Source organism: Eumetopias jubatus, unplaced genomic scaffold (genome assembly GCF_037043125.1).
Source record: "Eumetopias jubatus isolate StellerSeaLion01/CBP00866 unplaced genomic scaffold, mEumJub1_p1.0 scaffold_4, whole genome shotgun sequence".
In the NCBI taxonomy this organism is placed as follows: domain Eukaryota; kingdom Metazoa; phylum Chordata; class Mammalia; order Carnivora; family Otariidae; genus Eumetopias; species Eumetopias jubatus.
The window spans coordinates 83,040,064-83,062,681 of record NW_028274810.1 but is presented as its reverse complement, the minus strand read 5'-3'; the positions used below and the strand labels follow the sequence as shown (position 1 = coordinate 83,062,681).

At 40.1% G+C, this 22,618-nt stretch overlaps 1 protein-coding gene across 1 annotated transcript in view; it reads right to left on the bottom strand.

Moving 5' to 3' along the window:
• The window catches only part of PTP4A2 (protein tyrosine phosphatase 4A2), a 29,841-nt gene extending 8,731 nt beyond the window's left edge, over positions 1-21,110 (bottom strand). The window contains exons 1-3 of the mRNA XM_028113688.2: positions 20,753-21,110; positions 4,491-5,184; positions 2,064-2,156 (exon numbers count right to left, since the gene is read on the bottom strand). Of these exons, the coding sequence (XP_027969489.1) occupies positions 2,064-2,156; positions 4,491-4,586 (189 nt within the window). The 5' untranslated portion in view covers positions 4,587-5,184; positions 20,753-21,110. The remainder of the gene's footprint in view (positions 1-2,063; positions 2,157-4,490; positions 5,185-20,752) is intronic.
• Positions 21,111-22,618: the final 1,508 nt, after the last annotated feature.

Sequence of the window (22,618 nt, the reverse complement as noted above, 5' to 3'; positions counted from 1 at the left end):
AGATTAACAATCCACTTAAAATCTCTGGAAAAAGCAAAGAAATTCCAAGCTTAATTCTAAATGTCCTTCTTGTTTAAAAGTTTAAGTTAGACCTTTAATTTTATCCGATCATAGCTATTTAAAACGAAAGTGTAGATTTAAAGGTGTAGAATAAATCCCAGACCTACCATTATCTTTGACAAACTGGTTCAAGTTCTTTAGTTCATCTCTATCTCATAAAGGTGTTTACCAACATTACTGATTCAAACAAACTATAGTCAGTCCACAGTTCATTTTCTCACACATGCCATCTGTCAAAACAAACTGATTTCTCATCTGCCCACTGGAGAACATACTCACAATACAGGAAAAAGAACTTGTAGTCAGCCTAGTTTCAGAAGTTAAAATTTTGTTTTTATATTTTTAAACACGGGGTTACATTTTATACATGTTTATATGTATCCCCAGTGATTTTCAGCCAGGGCACCTTAAAGTCCTTTAGAAATGGGAATGAAAGCAAATTATTACCATACCATTCTATTAAAAAACATAATAATTGGCTATTTAGTTTTTGTGTTTTCACCAAAATGGAGGTGAGGAAACTTTGTGGATCAGACATGAGACAACTGCCTTACCAACAGGACATTTATTTTCTTTGCATGAACTGCCTTCCCAACTACTGACCAATGCATAAAGACTACAGAACTACCCCTCAATGAAAAAATAGGAACATAACCTTGTACCAGTATCTTATTACTTTCTTCCTAACCAACTACTTAAAAACTCTCCAGTTCTCTTCCTACAACACTGTCTTCCCATGATTAAATCAAAGAACTCTAAGACACCTAAGACTATAAGGTCATTTCATTACATGCTCTTGCGGTTTAGACAACTATTTAGGCAAGAAGGTACAAAATTTTACCTAACCTGAGGCTCCTGTTTCCAATAAATGAAATAGTGTATTTAGGGACTAAGGAGGAATTTAAAATAATTCCAATCACTTTATGTTCAAACTGAAAACCTTCTTACAACCTACCACAAAGTATCAGGAACTATGCCTTCTTCCTCTCCCTTAACCTCTTCTCCAGCCTTTCTGTCCCTTATAGGTTATCCACAAAGTAGTAACTAATTAGTACTTGCAAAATCAGACAGAATACAGCTGACCCTCAAACAACACAGGTTTGAACTGTGTGGGTCCACTTATATGCAGATTTTTTCCCAATAAACACAGTAGAGTACTATAAGTGTATTTTCTCTTATTTTTAAATAAAATTTTCTTTTCTCTAGCTAACTTTATTGTAAGAATATAGTATATAATACATGTAACATACAAAATATGTGTTAATGGCCTGTTTATGCTATTGGTAAGGTTTCTGGTTAACAGTAGGCTATTAGTAGTTAAGTTTTTGGAAAGTCAAAAGTTATATGTGGATTTCTGACTATGTGGGGGTTGGTGTCCCTAACCCCACATTCAAGGGCCAACTGTATTTCCATGTGACTTAAGAATTTCTTTCTTTTTTTTTTTTTTTTTAAAGATTCTATTCATCCATTTATTTGAGAGAGAGAATGAGAGAGAGAGAGAGAGAGAGAGAGCATGAGAGAGGGGAGGGTCAGAGGGAGAAGCAGACTCCCCGCTGAGCAGGGAGCCCGATGTGGGACTCGATCCCAGGACTCCAGGATCATGACCTGAGCCGAAGGCAGTCGCTCAACCAACTGAGCCACCCAGGCGCCCGTGACTTAAGAATTTCTGATGGAAATTACTTTCAGTTAGATTCAAACCAGTAGCCTAGATACAAAAGCTAAATATTGCAATAATTTCCTAGAGAAAATAAAATACAAATTTCCATTTTCTTGAAATAAGTGTACACTCAATTTTGCTTTTCATTTGTTGAAAATACTCTGCATATATAAACTTTAAGGGCACAAATGGACAAAACTGCCAATGCAAAAATTTTTAAAGATTGTTACCAACTATATCTCCTATAAGCTTAAAAAGCATACTACTGAGTGCCCAGTTTTAAAAACAGTTAAGTTTAAAAGGTACTAGTTGTTTGTAGTGAAAAATTAAAACACTACACACTCACTAGAACGTGGATTCCTTCTTTTTCAACTGGAGCTTTATCATATGTAGCATCACAAACTCGAACCAAAGTTGTCACTCCATACTTCTTAAGTTCCTTTAAAGAAGAATATAAGGGAACATGCTTTTAGAATCTGCAACCAAAACTTTGAAAATGTACTATTATAAACTGAAGCAATGAGACATCATTCTTAGACGAAGATAAAAATCATTCTCATGGTGGCAACATATAGAATGGACACTCAGGCTCTTAGTGGAAGCATCAACACAATCACCTTTATGAAGGACAATTTGGTAACATATCACAAAAACTATAAAAGCACATATACACTCTGACCTAGAAATTCTACTTCTGAGAATTTATACTAACAAAGTAATTAAAGATATACCCAAAGATTTAGGTACCAGTGTGTTCAGCATGGGCTGTTTGGAATGGTAAAAAGATGGAAACATGAATGGTCCAAAACAGGGGAACAGTTACAGAGTATGGCACATCCATACAGGATACTCTGACAGCTATAAAAATAATATTAAAAAGGTTGGGGGAAGATTTTTCCTAAAATATAGTATGATCCTGGGGCGCTTGGGTGGCTCAGTCGTTAAGCGTCTGCCTTTGGCTCAGGTCATGATCCCAGGGTCCTGGGATCAAGCCCCGCATCGGGCTCCCTGCTCCGCGGGAAGCCTGCTTCTCCCTCTCCCACTTCCCCTGCTTGTGTTCCCTCTCTCGCTCTGTCTCTGTCAAATAAATAAATAAAAATCTTTAAAATATATATATATAGTGTGTGTGATCCTATCTATCTGTATATAAATAAATATACACGTATATGCAGAGAAAAACATCCAGAAGCCGGATATTAAGAGTTAAGTATTTTCAAATTGTCTTTTTGTTTATGTGTATCTTCTGATTTTTACACAGTAAGTACTTATTGCTTTTTTAATTTAAAGAAACAAAAGTAGAGCGCCTGGCTGGCTCAGTCAGTGGAGCATGCAACTCTTGATCTTGAGGTTGTAAAGTTCAAGCCCCACAATGGGTGTAGAGGTTACTTAAAAATCTTTAAAAAAAATAAGATAAAATGAAAGAAACAAAAGTAATCTTGAAATTAAGATTAAAAAGTGGTATATTACAAAGCCAACAAACATACCATTACAGGCAGAAGCCTTGCTCCTTTAAAACTTTTCCTACCGTAATGCCTAATCCAGTGACCACCTATCTTCAATGGGCCACCAACATCTTTTTATAGTTGCAGGACAGTGGCCTCTGCCACTTTTGGAGTCTATGACCATGGAATCCACAGGCTGAAAATAGTATCACATAATTCAACCAGGCTTAAAGATGACTGAACCTAAGGGCACACAGGCCTGGAATCAACTTGTACACTGTGTACACAAAGTTAAGAAGCTCTGGGAATTAGAAGTATAAAGAGCAGGAACAGTGACATCCTATAAGAGGTGTCCATCCATCATTTGATTCTCCAAAGAGTCAAGTTATTTTAACTGCTAACGAACTTTATTTTTCACAGAAAGGCCTTCTTCTAAAACAGACTCAGGAAAGTTGTTGGTATTACATGCAGTCAGTTAATTTTAAAACATTTCAAAATACAGATAAAATCCTATTAAAATGAACTCCATGGTAGCCAGTCACAGAAAGGTTATAGAAATTTTTATAGTAAATATTTGTGTCCTTAAGCAAGTCAAAACCTCTTCTGAACTCAGTTTTGCCATCTGTAAAATGTGAGGGGTAGATTAATAATCCCTAGGAGTTCATTCAGCTCTCTAAGTCTACTCCATAAATACAGCAGAGAAAATGAAGGATCTGACATAAAAATGTAACCTATAATACCTTTCCTCCCTGTAAGGTTCTGACCCTTGCATATGATGGTTACTATTGCTAAGTAGTTCTGGAGTAGGTTTTTATCAAAACTGGCTAGAATATTTGAGGCAGACACGGGTTTTTGAGTCAAGAGACAGTTCTACCATATGCTGTGTACCTTTAGGCAAATTACTAAATTACCAAATTGCCCTGAAACTCAGTTTCCTCATCTGTAGGAGGGAGATAATACCAGTACCTATACCTCATAGGGCTATCTTCAGTAGTAAATGATACAATGCATAAAAGTGCTTATTGTAATGTTGGATACATATACTAAGAGTTCAATAAATGTTAATTATTTTTATTATTAAAAATATGAACTAACTATATAGAAAGGATATTTAAAAAAAAACCTACTAATCTCTAAAGTCTCCCCAAATTCCATAAATGTTCTTTTAAAAAACTAATTCAACCCAATTCAAACAAAGATTGGTAGGATGACCATCCATATTCCAAACACAGAAATAAATGGCCTTGTATTAAGAGATTTCTTCATAATGCTGTTCATCTATAACTTTACCTATAAATCAATCCAAAAAGTAGACCATACTACAATCTTACCTCTGTGAACTTGTTGAGGGTAGCATTGGTAGGGTTGTGAGTTATCAGAAAACGCATATTCTCATAGGAGATCTCCACAGGGGCTGGACGGTTCATTATGGCAAATAAAAAGTGTGAGCGTGCGTGTGTGGGTGTGATGGGGAAAATGAAAAAAAAAAATCAATAAATCTTGAAATGTTTCACAGCAGAAAACATTAAAAAGACCACTAAAATGCCTAATATTGATCAGTGTTTTCTCTATTCAACTTGTTTATTCTTTAAGAAGCTTCTCTCTTCAAGGTAAGCAGAAGTATTTAGAATCCACTTGAATCCAAATTCAACTTGGGCCTCAATGTCTGCAGATGGATACCTTCGGACTCCAAAAAAATCCAACTACATACAAAACTTAAGTAGCCTTTACTACATTTAGGCACTAGTGAGACAAGTTAAAAGTGTAGGTTGCTTTCCACTTTTGTTTACTTGATGCTTAATTTTACTGGAGTCATTAAAAGAAATATGCTTGCAATAAAAAAAAAAAAAAGCCAACTATTTCTGAGGCCAGTCTCGGTGTCCAGAGTCTTCAAGGCAATGTTAATTATGGCACATAGAACCCCCAAGCTCACTTGTCAGCGAAAATGCTGTGCTGAGCCTGGCAGAAGTCTGCCCTCACGCTCAGAATCGCCATAAATGTGCAACGTATATTCCAACGAAAAACCTAGAGGAGAAAAACATAAGTAAAATGAACTGGAGATTGACAGCATGGTAAACATGATACTCAAAGTCAAGAATACGTTCTCTATGAGTCCAAAGACATCTGAAATGCCACCAATTCTAAATTATTGTCATCTACAAAAACTAGGATAAAAATGTATACCAAGAGTTTTAAGTCAGAAAATTCAAAAGTATGTCTTTCCTTTTTCAAAAGGGGGTTCAACAAAATTTCTGTTTGGTTATTTGTAACTCATTTTTTTTTTAAGATTTTATTTATTCATTTGAGACACAGAGATAGAGAGAGAGAAAGCATGAGCAGGGAGAGAGGCGGAGGGAGAGGGAGAAGCAGCAGCTCCTCGCTGAGCCAGGAGCCCGATGTGGAGCTCGATCCCAGGACCCTGGGATCATGACCTGAGCCAAAGGCAAACACTTAACCATCTGAGCCACCCAGGCGCCCCAACTCATTTTTAAGTGACCTTATTTTTAAATCCATTTAAAAGATTTATTAAGAGATCCTTAAAGAAACCTTCCCTCCACAGACTCTTCATAAAGTTCACAATGATCTTACTCTTCTGCTGTGATGGTTAAGTCCTTCACATATACACTTTGCTTAAAGTAAGATACATCTGTAGGGGCGCCTGGATGGCTCAGTCGGTTAAGCATCTGGCCTTCGGCTCAGGTCATGATCCCAGGGTCCTGGGATCGAGCCCCGAGTCGGAGCCTGCTTCTCCCTCTCCCACTGCTGTTTCCCCTGCTGTGCTCTGTGTCAAGTAAATAAAATCTTAAAAAATAATAATAAAATAAGATACATCTGTAAATAGATGAAGGGTATTTACCAAAATTCCACTTTGAGAATGTAATTCTTTCTATCCAAAGGATATGCATTGGCCCCCAATTATAACACTAGTCCATAAGTACTTTTCAAAAAATTAATTTATTTCCCTTACAACTCTAAGTAGTTGTTACTACCTACAAGGAATGAGGAAAGAGGATCAGAAAGTGAAGTGACTTGTCTAAGGTGAATGTCTTCTGTTAGTCCAATGTTTTTTCCAATGTACCGTAATGCCTGCTGCCTCAACTAATGCATAAATCCCATCATCTCATTTCTAGTCCAGTTAACCCTTTTTTTTATTTTTTGAGAGAGAGAGACAAAGAATCTCAAGAAGGCTTTATGCCCAGCACACAGCCCGATGCAGGGCTCAATCTCATGACCCCAAGATCACCGACCTGAGCTGAAATCAAGAGTCGGACACTCAACCAACTGAGCTACCCAGGTGCCCCTAGTCCAGTTTACCTTTTTACTACTTCTCACAACACATCACTATCTCAAGAGTACAAAAGCATCTAAAGGTCATTGATTCACACAGCATTCTCCTACCCATACCAAAAACAAGATGAGAACGAAAAGTGGCAGAATTTTTAATATTATTTTGGGCTTACTGTACTGAAACACAGTAATCTTTATAGTTAGCTCAGTCAGAGTATCAACATAATCATAAATTGCTCTGGGGGCACCTGGCTGGCTCAGTCGGTAGAGCAAGCGACTCTTGATCTTGTGGTCATGAGTTCAAGCCCCATGTTGGGTGCAGAGATTACATAAATAAATCTTCATAAATAAATAAATAGATAGCTCTGAAAATAGGGACAAGGTCTAAGTTCTTTCACTTGCCTCTTCTCTAATGCATTAATAAATGCTTATTTAGTAGTCTCTGAAAAGATGACTGTGACCAGATAGAAAAAGACATGAAAGATATGTACTATAGAACCATTTCAGGAGGAAACTAAAATACAATTAAGGAAGAACCAAGGCCTACAAACTTTGAAACCCATTCTATCCACAAGTCTTTTTATGATATTCTTATGGCACTGTATTTTTAAAGTTACATATTTGTGCCAATATTACCATGGACACAAGCACAAAACTCAAACATTCCTAAAATATGAAAGATACATAAGAAAATCGAAATTCAAAATGGCATTCTAAGAACTTCAAAACCTCAGAAGTTATACACTACAGTAAAATCATGAAACTTCTAATACTCAAACTAAGAAAAATAAAAATATATACCATCACTTTCCTAACTATAACCCCAAAACAGCCACCTTAGATTACACATTTCATAGAGTACTCCCTGTGCAGTCAAGGAATTTTAAAGCTAGGAGAAACTTAGAGAGCAAGGACTCTGATCTTTAAAAAGAAAAGAAAAAGAAAAAAAAAACAAGATGATATTTGTGAGCAAGAGAGGTTAAATGACAACTAAGACCACATCACTAATTAATAGCAGATCAAAGACAAGAACCCAGGTCTCCTAACTCTATTCATTTTTTCCTTCAGGTTTGACTATGGAGGTATCCACATATTTTTCAAGTCATAATCTTTTTCATGTAGCTGTAACTTTTCTTCAAATATTTGCTTGGATGTTGATCTGCAACTGTGACCTTAAATAAGGGGAGAAAAAATTATTAAAGTAACCACTCAAAGAACAAAGGTTTGCATGCAGTGAAAAGCAAAACATAAGGAAATTCTAACCTGTTTGAATCTCTTTGGTTTAATGATGTTATCACAGCTAATATGTGTGTCAGCTGAGTAAAAGCACTGAAAGACCTGCTTTGTAGTGACAGCCAGGTTTGAAAGGTTACAGCTCTAGCATTAAGTTTTCTACCTAGTCTCCAGTGTTTGTCTGCTCAGCAAACAGAACAAGTTTTATCCCATCTTTCTCCTCCAACCTCGTTCTGGAAGGACCACTTTCAAGGTTAAGGATAATTCATTATTAGATTTTCAATTCTTAACACCATACTGAGATCCCCAGCAAAGGAATTTCCGCCAAATGAAACAGTATGTTCTATCAATGTTAACAGATACATGATAAAAACAAGCTTCTGTTCCTTCTCCCACCCCCAAGAGTTCAATTACACATCAAAAATTAAATGCTCTTGCACCTATAAATTCAGATAAACTAATGTTAATTCCTATAACAGACATAAGAATACAAAGCAAACAGTCTGTAAAAAAAAATCATAACCTACCACAGCTGGAAGGTACTCAAAAGTTACAAAGCCCTGTATTTTAGCATAAACTCAGCACCTATACATCTTACAGGAAAACTTTCTTCTAAACTCGTCTCTCTGACATTAAGTAATTTTATCTTTTATAGAACCTAACTTTTAAAATGTTAAATTTTGGACATTCCCATTTCCTATGCAACATTTGCATTTTGAAGCAAAGAAGATAACTTCACTGCAGGATTAGAAAGAATGGTCTGTGACAGAGAAATCCTTTTAAATTAAGGAGGAGGAGAAGGAATGGGAAAGAGGAAAAAGAATGAAGAGGAGTCTGGAAGAACAAGCGAGCAAGAAGCCAACCAAGCTAAGATAGTGTACTACCACTAAGACTAAGTCAGTAACACAACAGAGACTACTTAAAACTTTGGAGAGAGGTATGTCAGAGTTTAAATGTCCTGTGTCAATACTCTAGTGCTAACATCTAACCTAGATGAGACTCAAAAACCAAATGCACGAAATAATACAATAACCATCATTTAATCATGACATATTTTTTTAAGATTTATTTGAGAGAGAGAATGAGAGAGAGAGAGAGAGAGCACATGAGAGGGGGGAGGGTCAGAGGGAGAAGCAGACTCCTGCTGAGCAGGGAGCCCAATGCGGGACTCGATCCTGGAACTCCAGGATCATGACCTGAGCCGAAGCAGTCGCTTAACCAACTGAGCCACCCAGGCGCCCTAATCATGACATATTCTTAAAGTGGAACATTATGCCGAGGTTAAAAAGAATAAAACAGGGTGCCTGGGTGGCTTGGTCGTTAAGTGTCTGCCTTTGGCTCAGGTCATGATCCCAGGGTCCAGGGATCGCGCCCTGCATCGGGCTCCCTGCTCAGCGAGGAACCTGCTTCTCCCTCTGCCACTCCCCCTGCTTGTGTTCCCTCTCTTGCTGTCTCTCTCTCTGCCAAATAAATAAATAAAATCTTAAAAAAAAACCAAAAAAAAAAAACCCAGATCTATATAAGATACGGAAAGATGGCTAAGAGACACTAATAACTGCAAAGAGCACATGATAGTATGAACAGTATATACAGAAATATTTGTGAGTGTTGTACAGCTTTCATACCCATCAACTATCTGGAAAATTACAAAGAGGTAACTGGTTGTCGGGGTCAAGGGGACTGGAGCTGGAGGCCAGAAACATGATTTACTTTATCATAATACATCCCTTTTCAAATGTTTTGCTTTTCCCATGTACATTACCCTTTTTTTTTTAATTCTAGGGTGATAAAAAACCCTACAATGATTTACAATTTAACCACGTTCTCAAAAGTGCTATAACCATAGGATTATAAAGAGCCTTAAGAGAGCTAAGTCACTCCTGGTCCCAGGCAGGACTATACCTACACAATCCAGACAGTTTTCTTCTTTGTTAAAGATACTAAATTATTGGGGCGCCTGGGTGGCTCAGTCCTTAAGCGTCTGCCTTCGGCTCAGGTCATGGTCCCAGGGTCCTGGGATCGAGCCCCACATCGGGCTCCCTGCTCGGCGGGAAGCCTGCTTCTCCCTCTCCCACTCCCCCTGCTTGTGTTCCCTCTCTCACTGTGTCTCTCTCTGTCAAATACATAAATAAAATCTTAAAAAAAAAGATATTAAATTATTGAGTAAAATTCAGGTTCTTCTATGGCAACTGTAATTCTAAGTTTAAATATATGGAGAATTTGAGGGCAACCCAAACTTATTAGGCATCCTTTTAAAAATCCTGTCAATCCACTCACACCAAGTTTTCCACTCAGAAATTCTCTATTTCCAAGTTAAAGTAAATGATACAATAAACTCTCTAATTTGATGGGTTATGCCAGGATTCACTAAATTAAAACAATACATTATAATATAAATACACAATAAAGAAGTCTAGATCTAAGAAAAAAGTCTGAAAGCAAAGGTCTGGAAAAACAAGTAAGCATACATTTACTGTTACTTTTCTTACCAGAAGTTCTACAGGAAGTCATGCAAATTTGAGTCAGCTTGGTTTGTACAAACAGGCAACATGAAAGCATTATACTGCATATAAGGCTAAAACCTTGCAACAATTTTTTCCTAAAACAAACTCATCTCACTTTAACAAAGACAACTGCACCTCTCTTAAAATAAGTATGAATAATCTATCAAGAGTAAAGAATTCATTCTCATGAAGAGTTAAGACATCTTCCTTACAATTTGGCTAATTAAGAATTTATTAATAATTCACATATTTGTTAGACACATACTATGCATCTTTAAAGTGCACCAAGAGTAGTAAACAAAAATTCTTGTCAGAGTATATCTTGTATTTTAGTTAAAGACAGAAAAAGATAAAATATGCCACTGTTATGGAGAAAAATGCAAAGCAGGGGTATCTAGTGCCAGAAAAGAGAGGGCTTCTAATTTTAAATAAGGCTATCAGGAAAGGCCTCACTGAAAAAAAAAATGATATTTTATCCAAGACCTGGAGGTGTGAGCCAAACAGATATTTGAAGGAGCATTCTAGGCAAAGGGATTAGCTATTGCAAAGGTTATGAGGTGGGGCCATGCTTGGAGTGTTCTAGGAATAGCCCTCTCTCTGACAAATAAATAAAATCTTTAAAAGGGGGGGGGGAGGCTCCTGGGTGGCTCAGTCGTTATGCGTCTGCCTTTGGCTCAGGTCATGATCCCAGGGTCCTGGGATCGAGCTCCACATCGGGCTCCCCGCTCTGCGGGAAGCCTGCTTCTCTCTCTCCCACTCCCCCTGCTTGTGTTCCCTCTCTTGCTGTGTCTCTCTCTGTCAGATAAATAAACTCTTAAAAAAAAAAAAAGAAAAAAGAAAAAGATACACTTTAAAGCAGATTTGTCCACAGACTGGATGTGGGGTCTGGGAAAAGAGTCAAGGCCCTGAGTAATTGTAAGAACTGTACGAAGCCTAACTTAATACAGAACTATTCACACAACAGACCAATAAAATCCTCACAACTATCAAGGAAAAAGTAGGAAAATTCGTCTGTAAAATACTACTGTATCTACTGCATTCTGACCATTTGAGGAAAAATGTATCTTAAAGACTTATTAAAGCGAACTTAACTTTGCTAATTAATCTTCTAGTTAACTGGTCTCAAACTGAAATCGTACTCATCTTTCATAACCTACGCCCAACTCATCAGAGCCTTGTGGAAATAATAGTTCTACTCTCTCTGCTACTTATTTTGTTCATCCCTCTAGCTGCATTCATCAAACTAAAACTGTATAGATCTGGCTCCTTGAACTTAGACAATTCAAATTAATGTTAGTTCCCCTCCCCTACCATATACAGTCCCAGGGAGCTGATAAGGAAAGAGGTATCATTAAATTCTACACAAATTAGGATCCAAAATATCTGTAAACAAGCTAAAAATAGCTTCTTTACTGCTAAAAAAAAGTTTCATAGTTACTCTCTTGGTTATTCCCACTTTTCCACTTCCTCATTTAAGGAGGGAACTTGAGAATCAAGTTCCAGTACAGAAATCAATAATCATTATATAAAAAGAAATTATGACCTTGATGGTGGGAAAATATCATAACATTTCAGAACCAGCATGAGATACATGGCAGGCCACTCAGAAAGGAAAGGAAAGCAATTAACCAACAATCGCACCTGCTTCTGAGAACAGTGACCGTTATTTACTGAAGTCCTGTGGGCCCTGTTCCCACTCAAATGAAAAGGGAGTGGTTTTCAAATTTGTGTGTACCCTAGTGATTAGAAGTACTTGTCATTTTCTAGTAATTCCTACCTCTACAAATAACTATATGACAAAAATTGCATTAAATATTTTCATTCCACACTTGAGTATTTACTTTTCAATTCTCTACTGTTCCTCTAAAGATTAGCAATTCTCCAGTTGAATTTCTTGTCCAAAAGTGTTATTTTTCCTTCCATAAATAAAATTTAAATGAAGGTAATAGGACTATGGCCAATTTTCACTTTTTCCAAAGAATTATTCGAATACCAGTAACACCATTAAAAATCCTACCAGCACAATTCTAATATTGGGCATAATCTTATTGAGTTCAGTGAATTTTTTTAAAAATTAAGCTAAACACTTAGCTCTATTAAACTGATTCTATTTATTCATACTTTTCATTTCCGGGCAAAGATATCGTGGCTATCCCTCTTTATGCGCTTTATGTTTAAAGTTTTTGTGCACTTTAAGAGTGCACAAAAAGCTTAATGCTTTTAGTTTATGTGCACTTTAAGATTCCCAAGCTTTTTTTTTTTTTAAGATTTTATTTATTTATCTGACAGAGAGAGATAGCGAGAGCAGGAACACAAGCAGGGGGAGTGGGAGAGGGAGAAGCAGGCTTCCCACCGAGCAGGGAGCCCGATATGGCCCTCGATCCCAGGACCCTGGGATCATGACCTGAGCCAAAGGCAGGCAGACGCTTAACGACTGAGCCACCCAGGGGCCCGCCAAGCTTCTTTATTATAAAGTTTAAGCGCATTCTTTTCCTAAATAACTGTGGTAACCTCCTTAATAAATAAAAACTCTCAAATTCAGCAGCATTCCCATATAATTAAATTCTAATATTTGTTTTCTTCTTTTCTTACATCCTTCTTTTAATCTCAAAAGGCTAAGTAATTTTCCTGGAGAACAATTTAAGTCTTAATCATTTTAGTTTCCAACATCACTATACATACATTAATCCAGAACCACTAAATTTATTATTTCATTAATAAAGAAATGTATGAGATTCTGAATTTCAATAGTAAAAAAGCAAATTCGGTAGTGAAAATCAGAAAGGAAGGAAGGAAAGAAAGGAAGAAAGGGAAGAAAGAAAGAAAAAGAAAGAGGAAAGGAAATCCAAAAGGACACCTGGATTCATCCTGTCAACACCACTTTGAAATACTTTCTGAGCTATATCAGGACAGAATGACTGTAACAGCTGTGAGTTCCCTGAGGTTGCAAAATAGATACTTGGGAAAAGGTTATTTGAATCACCTTTCAAAATAACCTACAGCACAGGAGCAGCATGCAAAGTAAGAACTTCCCAGCTATTGTTAGCATTATTTAAAATACATGTCTTGGAGCTGAGCAGTTTATGGGTCAGCTTAACTCTTTCATTTCCCCATTTTGTCAAATGCATTGAGTATTTAAAAGTCCTGTTCAAATATCCAGCACTACCAAGGAGGGAAGGAAGCTCTCTATGTACAGGATACAGAATAAAAACATTCCAAATTACATCTTGTCAGCATAAATTCTTTTGTTTGAGCCCCAGAAATTTTTCTGCTGTTAAGGCATTTTGGTCCAAGTTTCCCCTAAAACCTGTTAAGTTACACGTCACTTCCTCTCCTAAACTTGCTTTTTATAAATCACATTGTACTTCACAGCCATCTCTCTATGCACTGAGTATAATACAAGATAAACAGTCAAGAACACAAATCATTCTATTTGGAGCTGCTGGTGGCTTTTTAAAATATACTGTCTACCCACTAATTGTCCAATAATGGCTTGACGTTTATTTTCGTAAAACACAACATTCGCAATCTTTAAAAAACATACAGTGCAAGCAGTTGTTTCACATTAAAACACGGAAGTGAAGTAAAAATAGAGGTGAAATACCTCTATAATGCCATGTCAAGGGATAATTATTCTTTGCTCACCAGCTTAGTTCAACATGGATTCGCCTTCCTTCTCTTCCCACTTAAAGAATGCAAAATTTGATCTTTCTTGTCCTCTTCCTCCAAATACTTACTGAGATGGAGGACAATATGTCACCTCTGAATGATACTAAAATGCAGCATATCCAAGCTTACAATAAGCATTGTGGAGCTCTTTGCGCATACCATACAAACACTATCCAGGATCAAGATACTAGGAGAATCCATGTGAGTGAAAAATGTCTGATGAAGGACATTAACATTTCATACTAATGCTATATACTTTGAAGACAAAGTATGAGCAGAAATGGAGTAGGATTAATTAGGACTTCCGAGGAAAGGTAAAACTTTTATAACATGACTGTAGAAACAGTGAAGGGCCGTGGTAGCCTAATAAAGGAAAAAGAGTCTTGGTTAGATAACTCTTAGGAGGCTTTGACCATGCTGAGAATTTCAAACCAATTCAAATGCAATAAAAGCTCTCAGAAATTTAAAAGTATGAGTAGTAGTCAGGGAGCAACTCTCTGCTCAATGAGAGAAAACAAATATGCCACATTGGTGGGCATCTTCTGATCTACAGAGCAGCTCCATAATTAACAACAAGCTTCACAAAAATAGACTCTCAACTTACTAACTCCTACCTCATAGGTGAATTATTTTTCCTAGTAAACAGATATGAGTTTAACTAAATTCTACTTGCTGATAACCTCCAAATGAAGATCTCATTTCACTAGAAAAACAATTCAGGGTATAGTCTATGACTTAAATTTGAAGTGTTCCTCATCTGGAACGATCTAAGTTATTTGAATAATTTAAACCAATCACCAAAAGGAAACTTGTTTGTAACCACACGTGTGGAATGAAGAATAATGTCACTAGAATCTATTGTTTCTCCATCATATCCTTCTCAATTTGCTGACAAATCCTGCCGATGACTCATATCCTTCTACACTAACCAGTCACTCTGTTCCCTCATGATAGGCTTTTCACCAATAACAGAAAGTAGAAAACACATCAATTTGTTTTGCTACTAAAAGCAATAAATATCAATGTATGTATATAAATCCAATTTATAGATACTGTGGTGATACAATCTAGTGAATGTCTCCTATAAAAGACTGTAAAAAAAATTATGCTCAAATCTCAAGTAAAACTAAAAGACGACTACAAGAAAGCAGACTGAATTTGAATTCCTGTCAAACGATACATTAGTTAAGAGCCAACATTTTTGACCACTGCAGAAATAAAAACACAAAGCAATTTATCTGATCTGCTAAACCAAATATATCATGTGTTCATTTTATGCCAAAAGAATTAACATTTTCTGAGAAGAATGAAATTTCAACCCAAAAATACTATGAAAGGAATTAAATATCTCTAAAGGTAACGACCATTCTAATCATCAAAATATTTTTTTAAAACAGGCTCAACTAGCAAAAAAAGGGTCGGAGCAGAGCTTAAAATTCTCTAGAGTTTAAAAAGGCAATATTGTGCAATGTAAATATATGCTCAAATGATGAGATTTAGTTTCTAGGCCACTTACAATGGAGTTGATGCTGTGTTACAGAACCTATGGGTAAGAAATCAGTGCAAACAAAAAACATTTGTATTCAAATCATATAAAAACTGTTGGTATAATCTGTCAACTCCTCATAGTCATTTTTCCAGGAAAGATTTTGTGCCCTGTCAGTCTATGTTGACTGAAGAGATAGCTCGGGGGAAACCACGTTAACACGTGCAGAAGGGTCATTTCCTCACCTGGGTCCTGGTAACCCCACAGGGTAACTGAAAATGGACAGAGCCTGCAATGCTGTGCAGCTTCTTTCTTAGAGGTGCTAGAGTAGTGACAGTTTCTGGTTTAGCCTAGACCTCTACAACTCCAAGGAGCAAAAAAACACAAAACAAAACAACATGTAATATCTACTTGAGCTCTACACCCAGCAATCCTATAGGGCTGCAAGTCCCAAGACAGTGGCCAAAGGAGCTCGAAAATGTGGTTCAGTCAAAAAAACAAAACTAGAGAAAGCTACCAGACACCTCTATACGTGTACTACCCCTAAAGATGAGAATGGATAAAAGGCTCTTCTAACATTCCAGATTAACAGACTCCAATCACCATTTCCCAACAAAATTATAATTGCTGGTATCCACTCTTCACTAACAAACCCAAGATATAAAATTATGTGAACTGCAACATCACAGACTCTCACTTTATAAATTTAGAGAATCATCATCAGTTTCTATATAACCCAACGAGTTCTTAAGAAAAATCTCAAAGCAACATCCCCAAAAGACCAAAAAAAAAAAAAAAATGCAAGTAACTGAAGTATCCTTATATAAAAAAAACGTAAAAAACAAAAAACTAAATTTCAGACAAAAAGGCCAATTTCTTTAATGTCCACTAAACTCCTATATAATGACCAGAGTTAACTCAAAAATAAAGTTTAGCAAGAGATTTAAGTACCTTAAGCCCCAAAGAGAAGCTTTTTTATCTACTGCCATCTATTTACTGGTATCTTTAACTTCAATTTCAAAACCTGGAATTCAACAATTGATTCTATAAATCAATCTCCTTATCTGTACAACTGAAAGTGCCACTTACTCAAAGGACTATTATGAATTTTAAATAAGATGCTTTATGATTCAGCATTGTAAGACTCTCAAGGAACAGAGTGTTGAAACCTAAAGCATAATGTTGGAGTTCATAAGGTGTCCTAAGACCGCAAGATCTCTACCACTGCCCTACTCAATAAACATAACTAAGTCTACCATGTTGAAATTTTGGATCTTGATTTCCAGTTGCTCAAAATTTTTAAAGATCCCCAACTTTTATAAGTAGTATAGCTGATTACATAGCACTTGAAGAAATTGAGCTAACTTGGGTTTCACTCTAACTTAAGTTTTGCTCTTCCAAGAGCAACAGCTATAAATTTATGTACTGCTCTTCTGCATCTTATTTGTAAATGCTTTTGCTAGAGGCTTCACTGGTTACCAATTCCACATTCCAACAAAAAGGAACAGTACAAATCCTGTTAAGTAAACCTCTACTAAACTTAATGTGTCAAAATTCTATAACTACTACATACAGAAATGCCATCTTTAAAAGACAAAATGTTAAATAGAATGAAGAGTTCAATCTTGGGCGCCTGGGTGGCTCAGTTGGTTAAGCGACTGCCTTCGGCTCAGGTCATGATCCTGGAGTCCCAGGATCGAGTCCCACATCGGACTCCCTGCTCAGCAGGGTGTCTGCTTCTCCCTCTGACCCTCTTCCTTCTCATGCTCTCTATCTCCCATTCTCTCTCTCTCAAATAAATAAATAAAATCTTTAAAAAAAAAAGTTAAATCTTAAGAAAAATAAGTATTTTACCTTGCTTCACACAAATGTCTTTTCAAGGAAATATAAATATGGGGCTTTCAAACTTTTTAAGAAAGTTGTATCAAAAGCATTCAAACATTTACTCTTCCCTAGTGCCACCACAGTTCAATGATATTGTAAATGGTTTCTGCTTATAAATTTGGTTAGTTCAAATTAAATATTACTTGACTGACTCATGGAGGGAGTGGTTTGACTTTTGCTGTTCTGAGTCAGAACAGACCCAGTTCAGCAGTTCTAAACAATTTTTCATTTGTATAGGTGTCCTAAACTCTAGCTTTTTCCAGTTACTAAATATAACAAACTGTTGCCTTACTAAGAAGAAAGGTCTTAGTAGTAATAACACTTTGAATCTATAGTTCAACTTATAATTAACGAAGTGCTTCCACATCTATTTTCTCACTTGATCTTCACAATCTCCTAAGTATCTCATACAGATGAACAGAAACACTTTCACATAGGAGTGACAACTTCTAGTTGACTCTTACCCCAATAAATATACTCTTCCTCTTTCCCCCAAAATAAAAAACATAAAAGGCTGCTGGGTTTCTTTAATCAGACTTTCCTCTCCCAGACATATCCCAGGTGCCTTATAAAAACTATGTCTCAAAGCACACACCCCCTGGGGCCCCAAGAGTTTCAAGGCAGAATCCCCACCCACATAAAAGCCTAGCTTAGGCCCCAAAGAGCCTCAAGTCAGCATCTCCTAAATGATCCCCTTGCCTCCAGCCATCTAGTCTTCTGCATTAAATTCAACATTTCTCATCTGTACAAGCTGCTAGGTCACTGTGTGGTTGAGAAACCTCAAAGTGAGACAACCTACTGTGAGGGTGGTAATGGTATAGTGGAAAAATCAAGGACTCTGGAGTCAGACAGACCTGGGTTTTTATTTTTTTTATTTTTTTATTTTTTTAAAGATTTTATTTATTTATTTGACAAAGAGAGACAGCGAGAGAGGGAACACAAGCAGGGGGAGTGGGAGAGGGAGAAGCAGGCTTCCCACAGAGCAGGGAGCCCGATGCGGGGCTCGATCCCAAGACCCTGAGATCATGACCCGAGCCGAAGGCAGTCGCTTAACCAACTGAGCCACCCAGGCGCCCCCAGACCTGGGTTTTTAATCCATCTCCAATTCTTATTATCTTGTTTCCTAGGAGAAGTTACTTAACCCTCTTTTGAGTCTCTATATCTCTTCATCTCACCACTGTAAATCATTGAGGGCTCATCACTGTATCCCAAGTGTCTAGCAAATAGAAACCACTCACTATGTGCCAAATAAATGCAAATGAGAACCCCTACCACCTTTAGAGTGTGAGAATTATATATAAAGGGAGTGTATAAAAATATTTGGTGCATAGTAGGCCCTTAATACTAATTCAGTATCCCACTAAAAATTAACAATGCTATTCAATATTTCTGAAAGCACAAAACATGCTAATGATTGAGAAAAAAGACACTCTAGGAAAAACATAATTTCTGACTTCTAATCACATACCGTTTTGGCCTATAATTCTCTTATGTCTACTATCAGCCGTCTCTGCTCATCCGATTGAAAGACTCCCAACTTCTAAGAAACTTCTCATCATTAAAGTGTAAAATCCATTATCAAGGTACTCTTTATCAAGAACCCCTAATTCGGGCGCCTGGGTGGCTCAGATGGTTAAGCGTCTGCCTTCAGCTCAGGTCATGATCCCAGGGTCCTGGGATCAAGTCCCGCATCGGGCTCCCTGCTCCTTGGGAGCCTGCTTCTCCCTCTGCTTCTCTCTCATGAATAAATAAAATCTTAAAAAAAAGAACCCCTAGTCCCACAACACAAGAATCCATACAGGGCGCCTGGGTGGCTCAGTTGGTTAGGCGACTACCTTCGGCTCAGGTCATGATCCTGGAGTCCCGGGATCGAGTCCCACATCGGGCTCCAGTCCCACATCGGGCTCCCTGCTCAGCAGGGAGTCTGCTTCTCCCTCTGACCCTCTTCCCTCTAGTGCTCTCTATCTCTCATTCTCTCTCTCTCAAATAAATAAATAAAATCTTTAAAAAAAAAAAGAATCCATACAAAATCCATCCAATCCTGACAAAAGTCCCTAATATACATTCACTATCCAATATGAAACAATTTTTTAAATGTCAAGATTAGAATACAGGCAAACAACTTCTCCCATCTTCACCAACACAAGGGCATGCTGGCAAGTAATTCTGAAGCCTTAAAAATGTGTCATTCTGTAGCCTTAATTTCCTTTTGCACACTGAACAAGGCATAACTTCATTCACTTCCTGTCTGAAACTACTCTAATACAGAGCATGGCAGCAAGTAACTACCATATTCTAATCCACCAGTTCGGTGATTCCAAACAGACAAGCTTGCCTACAGTGATGCTAGAACTGCTAGACACTTTTTATGTATCTTGACAAACTCCAGGGAATAATAAACTGGCCTCTGGTTCTTCATCATCAACGTTACATTATTTTTTTTAAGAGTTCTTCTCCAGAATAGTAGAAAAGAGCTAATATCTGATAAAATTTTTTTCCATTTACCTAACGATAAAATACCTTTCACCTGAAAAACTAGCAGTACTTTACAAAAGTCTATGCTTCTGAACACTCTACAGGCAAGAGCCTAGGATCCTGGGCAATAGACAAGATTGTTTTAGTTAGCTCTCAGAGCACCGGACGATGGGATGGCGACCACGTCCTTGACAAATTTAGAAATTTATAGTCATAAAACATGGGGGAAAACATTTACCCTCCCCCCCCCCGAAAAAGCATGACCTTTCTTTTAAAAATCCCAGAGCCAGAAGACTCTAGTGCCACTGACATAGACTCCTATACCGTTTCCTCAGAGTGGAACCCAAGAACCCAGGGACAAGACGCTCTTGGAAAGAACTCCCTAACCGAGGACACCAGGGTTCTCTGTCGCCGTACACAGCGATCACGATCAACGCAGAGCCTCCAGGATGCCCGCTCACACACTGGACAGTCGCAGGCACACCCTTTCCACGCTCCCTCATCTGCCATTCACCCTCTCCCCAACCTCCCTCTCTCACACTGCACTCATATTCCCCCCACACACTCCCCCACTCTACCCCATACACTCAATGCTCTCCCGTTCCCACCTCCTCACTCTCCCCCATTTACCCTCTCGCCCACGCGCACTCCTCCCCACACCCCCACTGTCCTCTACACTCTGCCAGCACTCACACACACACATACTGCCTCCGGACACGGCCCCCAACTATCTCATCCACACTCCCCCCCCAAACTCCGTCTTCCCTCACCCCACATGCACACCCAGCTCTCTCCCCAACTCATACTGTCCCCCTCAAGCACGCAAACTCCCCCCACATACAATCCACATTCTTCCACACGCACGGTCCCCCCCTTCCTCACCCACCCTCGTTCTCCACGCTTCCCGGCCGCGCTCCCCCCGCCCCCGGCCCGGCCCGGCCCTCCTTCCGGGGACGTGTCTCGGGCCTGCACTAATGGCTGCGGCGCCTCCCGCCCTCCCCTTCCCCGAGGCCCCGGAGCCGGCGCGGGGGCCGCCCGGGAGGAGCGCACTCACGCTGGCGAGCTGGGAACTGGGCATTGAAGTCTGGCGGCGGCGGGAGCGAGGAGGCGCCTCTCTCCTCAGTCACCTCGGCGGCGGCGGCGGCGGCGGTAGCGGTGGCGGCGGCGGCGACGACTCCCCCCCAGCCTCGGCGCGCGACACCCGGCCCGGCCCGGCGGCGGCGGCGGCGCGTGTCCACGAGTCCGTCTTGCTGCTGCTACGGCCGCCGCTGCGTCTCCTGCTGCCGCCGCTGGCCCCGCTGCCGCCGCTGCCCTGTGGCGTCGCCTCGCGCCGTACCCGGCCGCCGCTGCCGCTCCAGCCGCTACCGGACGGACGACGGTTACAGCCCGGCCGATCGCGCCGCCGCCACCACCGCTGCGCGCGCAGCCGGAACCAGCTCCCGCCGCCGCCCCTCAGGGGGCGCTGCGGGGCGCGGCGCGCGCGCCCACTGGCCAGCCCCCCGCGCCCGCTGACTGGCTGGCGTGCCGGCTCGCGGGGCGGTTGGGCCCGCCCACCTGCCCCGCGGGGCGCTGACCCACTGCCCTCGGCGCCTCCCCCTTCTCCTCCTCTTGGTTCGTTCCTTTCCGCACTCCCGGCTGCGGAAGGCGCGTCCATGTGACCGGGGAAGGGGGCGGAACGTGGCCAGGGGAGTCGTTCGCCCACGCCGCGGCCCCCCACATCCCATCCGCACCTGGGCAGAGGCGAGGGCCAGCGGCCGCCGTGTGACCTGCAAGGTCGAAGGGCTTTTTCCGGCATCCCGAGCCGTGAGGCCTGGGGCCAGATCCTGATGGGACGGGGCGGCGACCGAGCCCTTTGCTCGGGGATTTCCAACTCAGAAGTGACAACCAGGGCAGCTCAGTTCTTGGCTGTCCTTCCTCGAGGCCCCAAATAGCGTGCGTGCGTCTGCAATTCTGCAATTGCGAAGGACACACACACCCCTATGAATCCTTCCTGACCAGAATTCAAACTTTGGGGACGTAGCATCTTGGGCAAGTTATTTCCTCTCTCTGAGTATTCTAAACTATTAAATGGAAATAGTTTTCAGCTACCTCATGGGGCTTTTTTTACGTATCAATGACATAATGTATGAGAAATGCCTGATAAAGAGAAAATCCTGAATTTAAAGGTTTCCAACCAAATGTCCCCTTTAACGACAGAGATTATCCTAGAGATTCCAGTATTCTCTCTTGCATTTGGAAGGTGACCAGAAATTCTTTAATTCTTTGTCAGACCACGAGTTCTGAGTTTTGGTTTGGAAAATGTGGTTGCCGGTGAGTTGGGAGACTGGTCTGGGCCACTGGCGGGTCTGACGGCAGCCAGAAAGAAGCACTGGAGACTGGCTTGGGAGGAGGAGGGGAGGCTCACCCATGAGAGTTGGGGGTGGGGGGCTCTGTCTTCTCTATCCACCCTAGGAAGTCTTACCTGCCCAGAACCCACACCTATCTAGAAGGGACTCCTGCCCCTTGGGCAGCTTCCCCTCCGCCATGACCACACACATGTCCATCTGGCCCTGTGGGGAGAAGCAATGGTCAGTAGGCATCCTTAGGCTGTCACCATAAGATAGACCTGGGGCATTGCTCCTGACCAGAAGGCTTCTATTAGAGCTTAGCAGTAAAAAGAAAGGTCTTATGACTCAGCCACATCAAGCCACAGAACAGAACCCAAGATGTTCACCACCAGCAGGTGGCCCAAGAGAGGGTATTCCAGGGCAAGGCTGGCTGGCAGGACTGCGTGGGAGTTGAGAGGCCCTGAAAGGAGGGGCTGCAGATCAGAATCAAGGCCCCTGGATGAGGAGCAGAGGCTCAGCTGCTGCTTGCATTCTGCCTGCCTCCAGCAGGCAGCATTTTCCACTTCCTGGAAACACAGACTTGAAACAGAGAA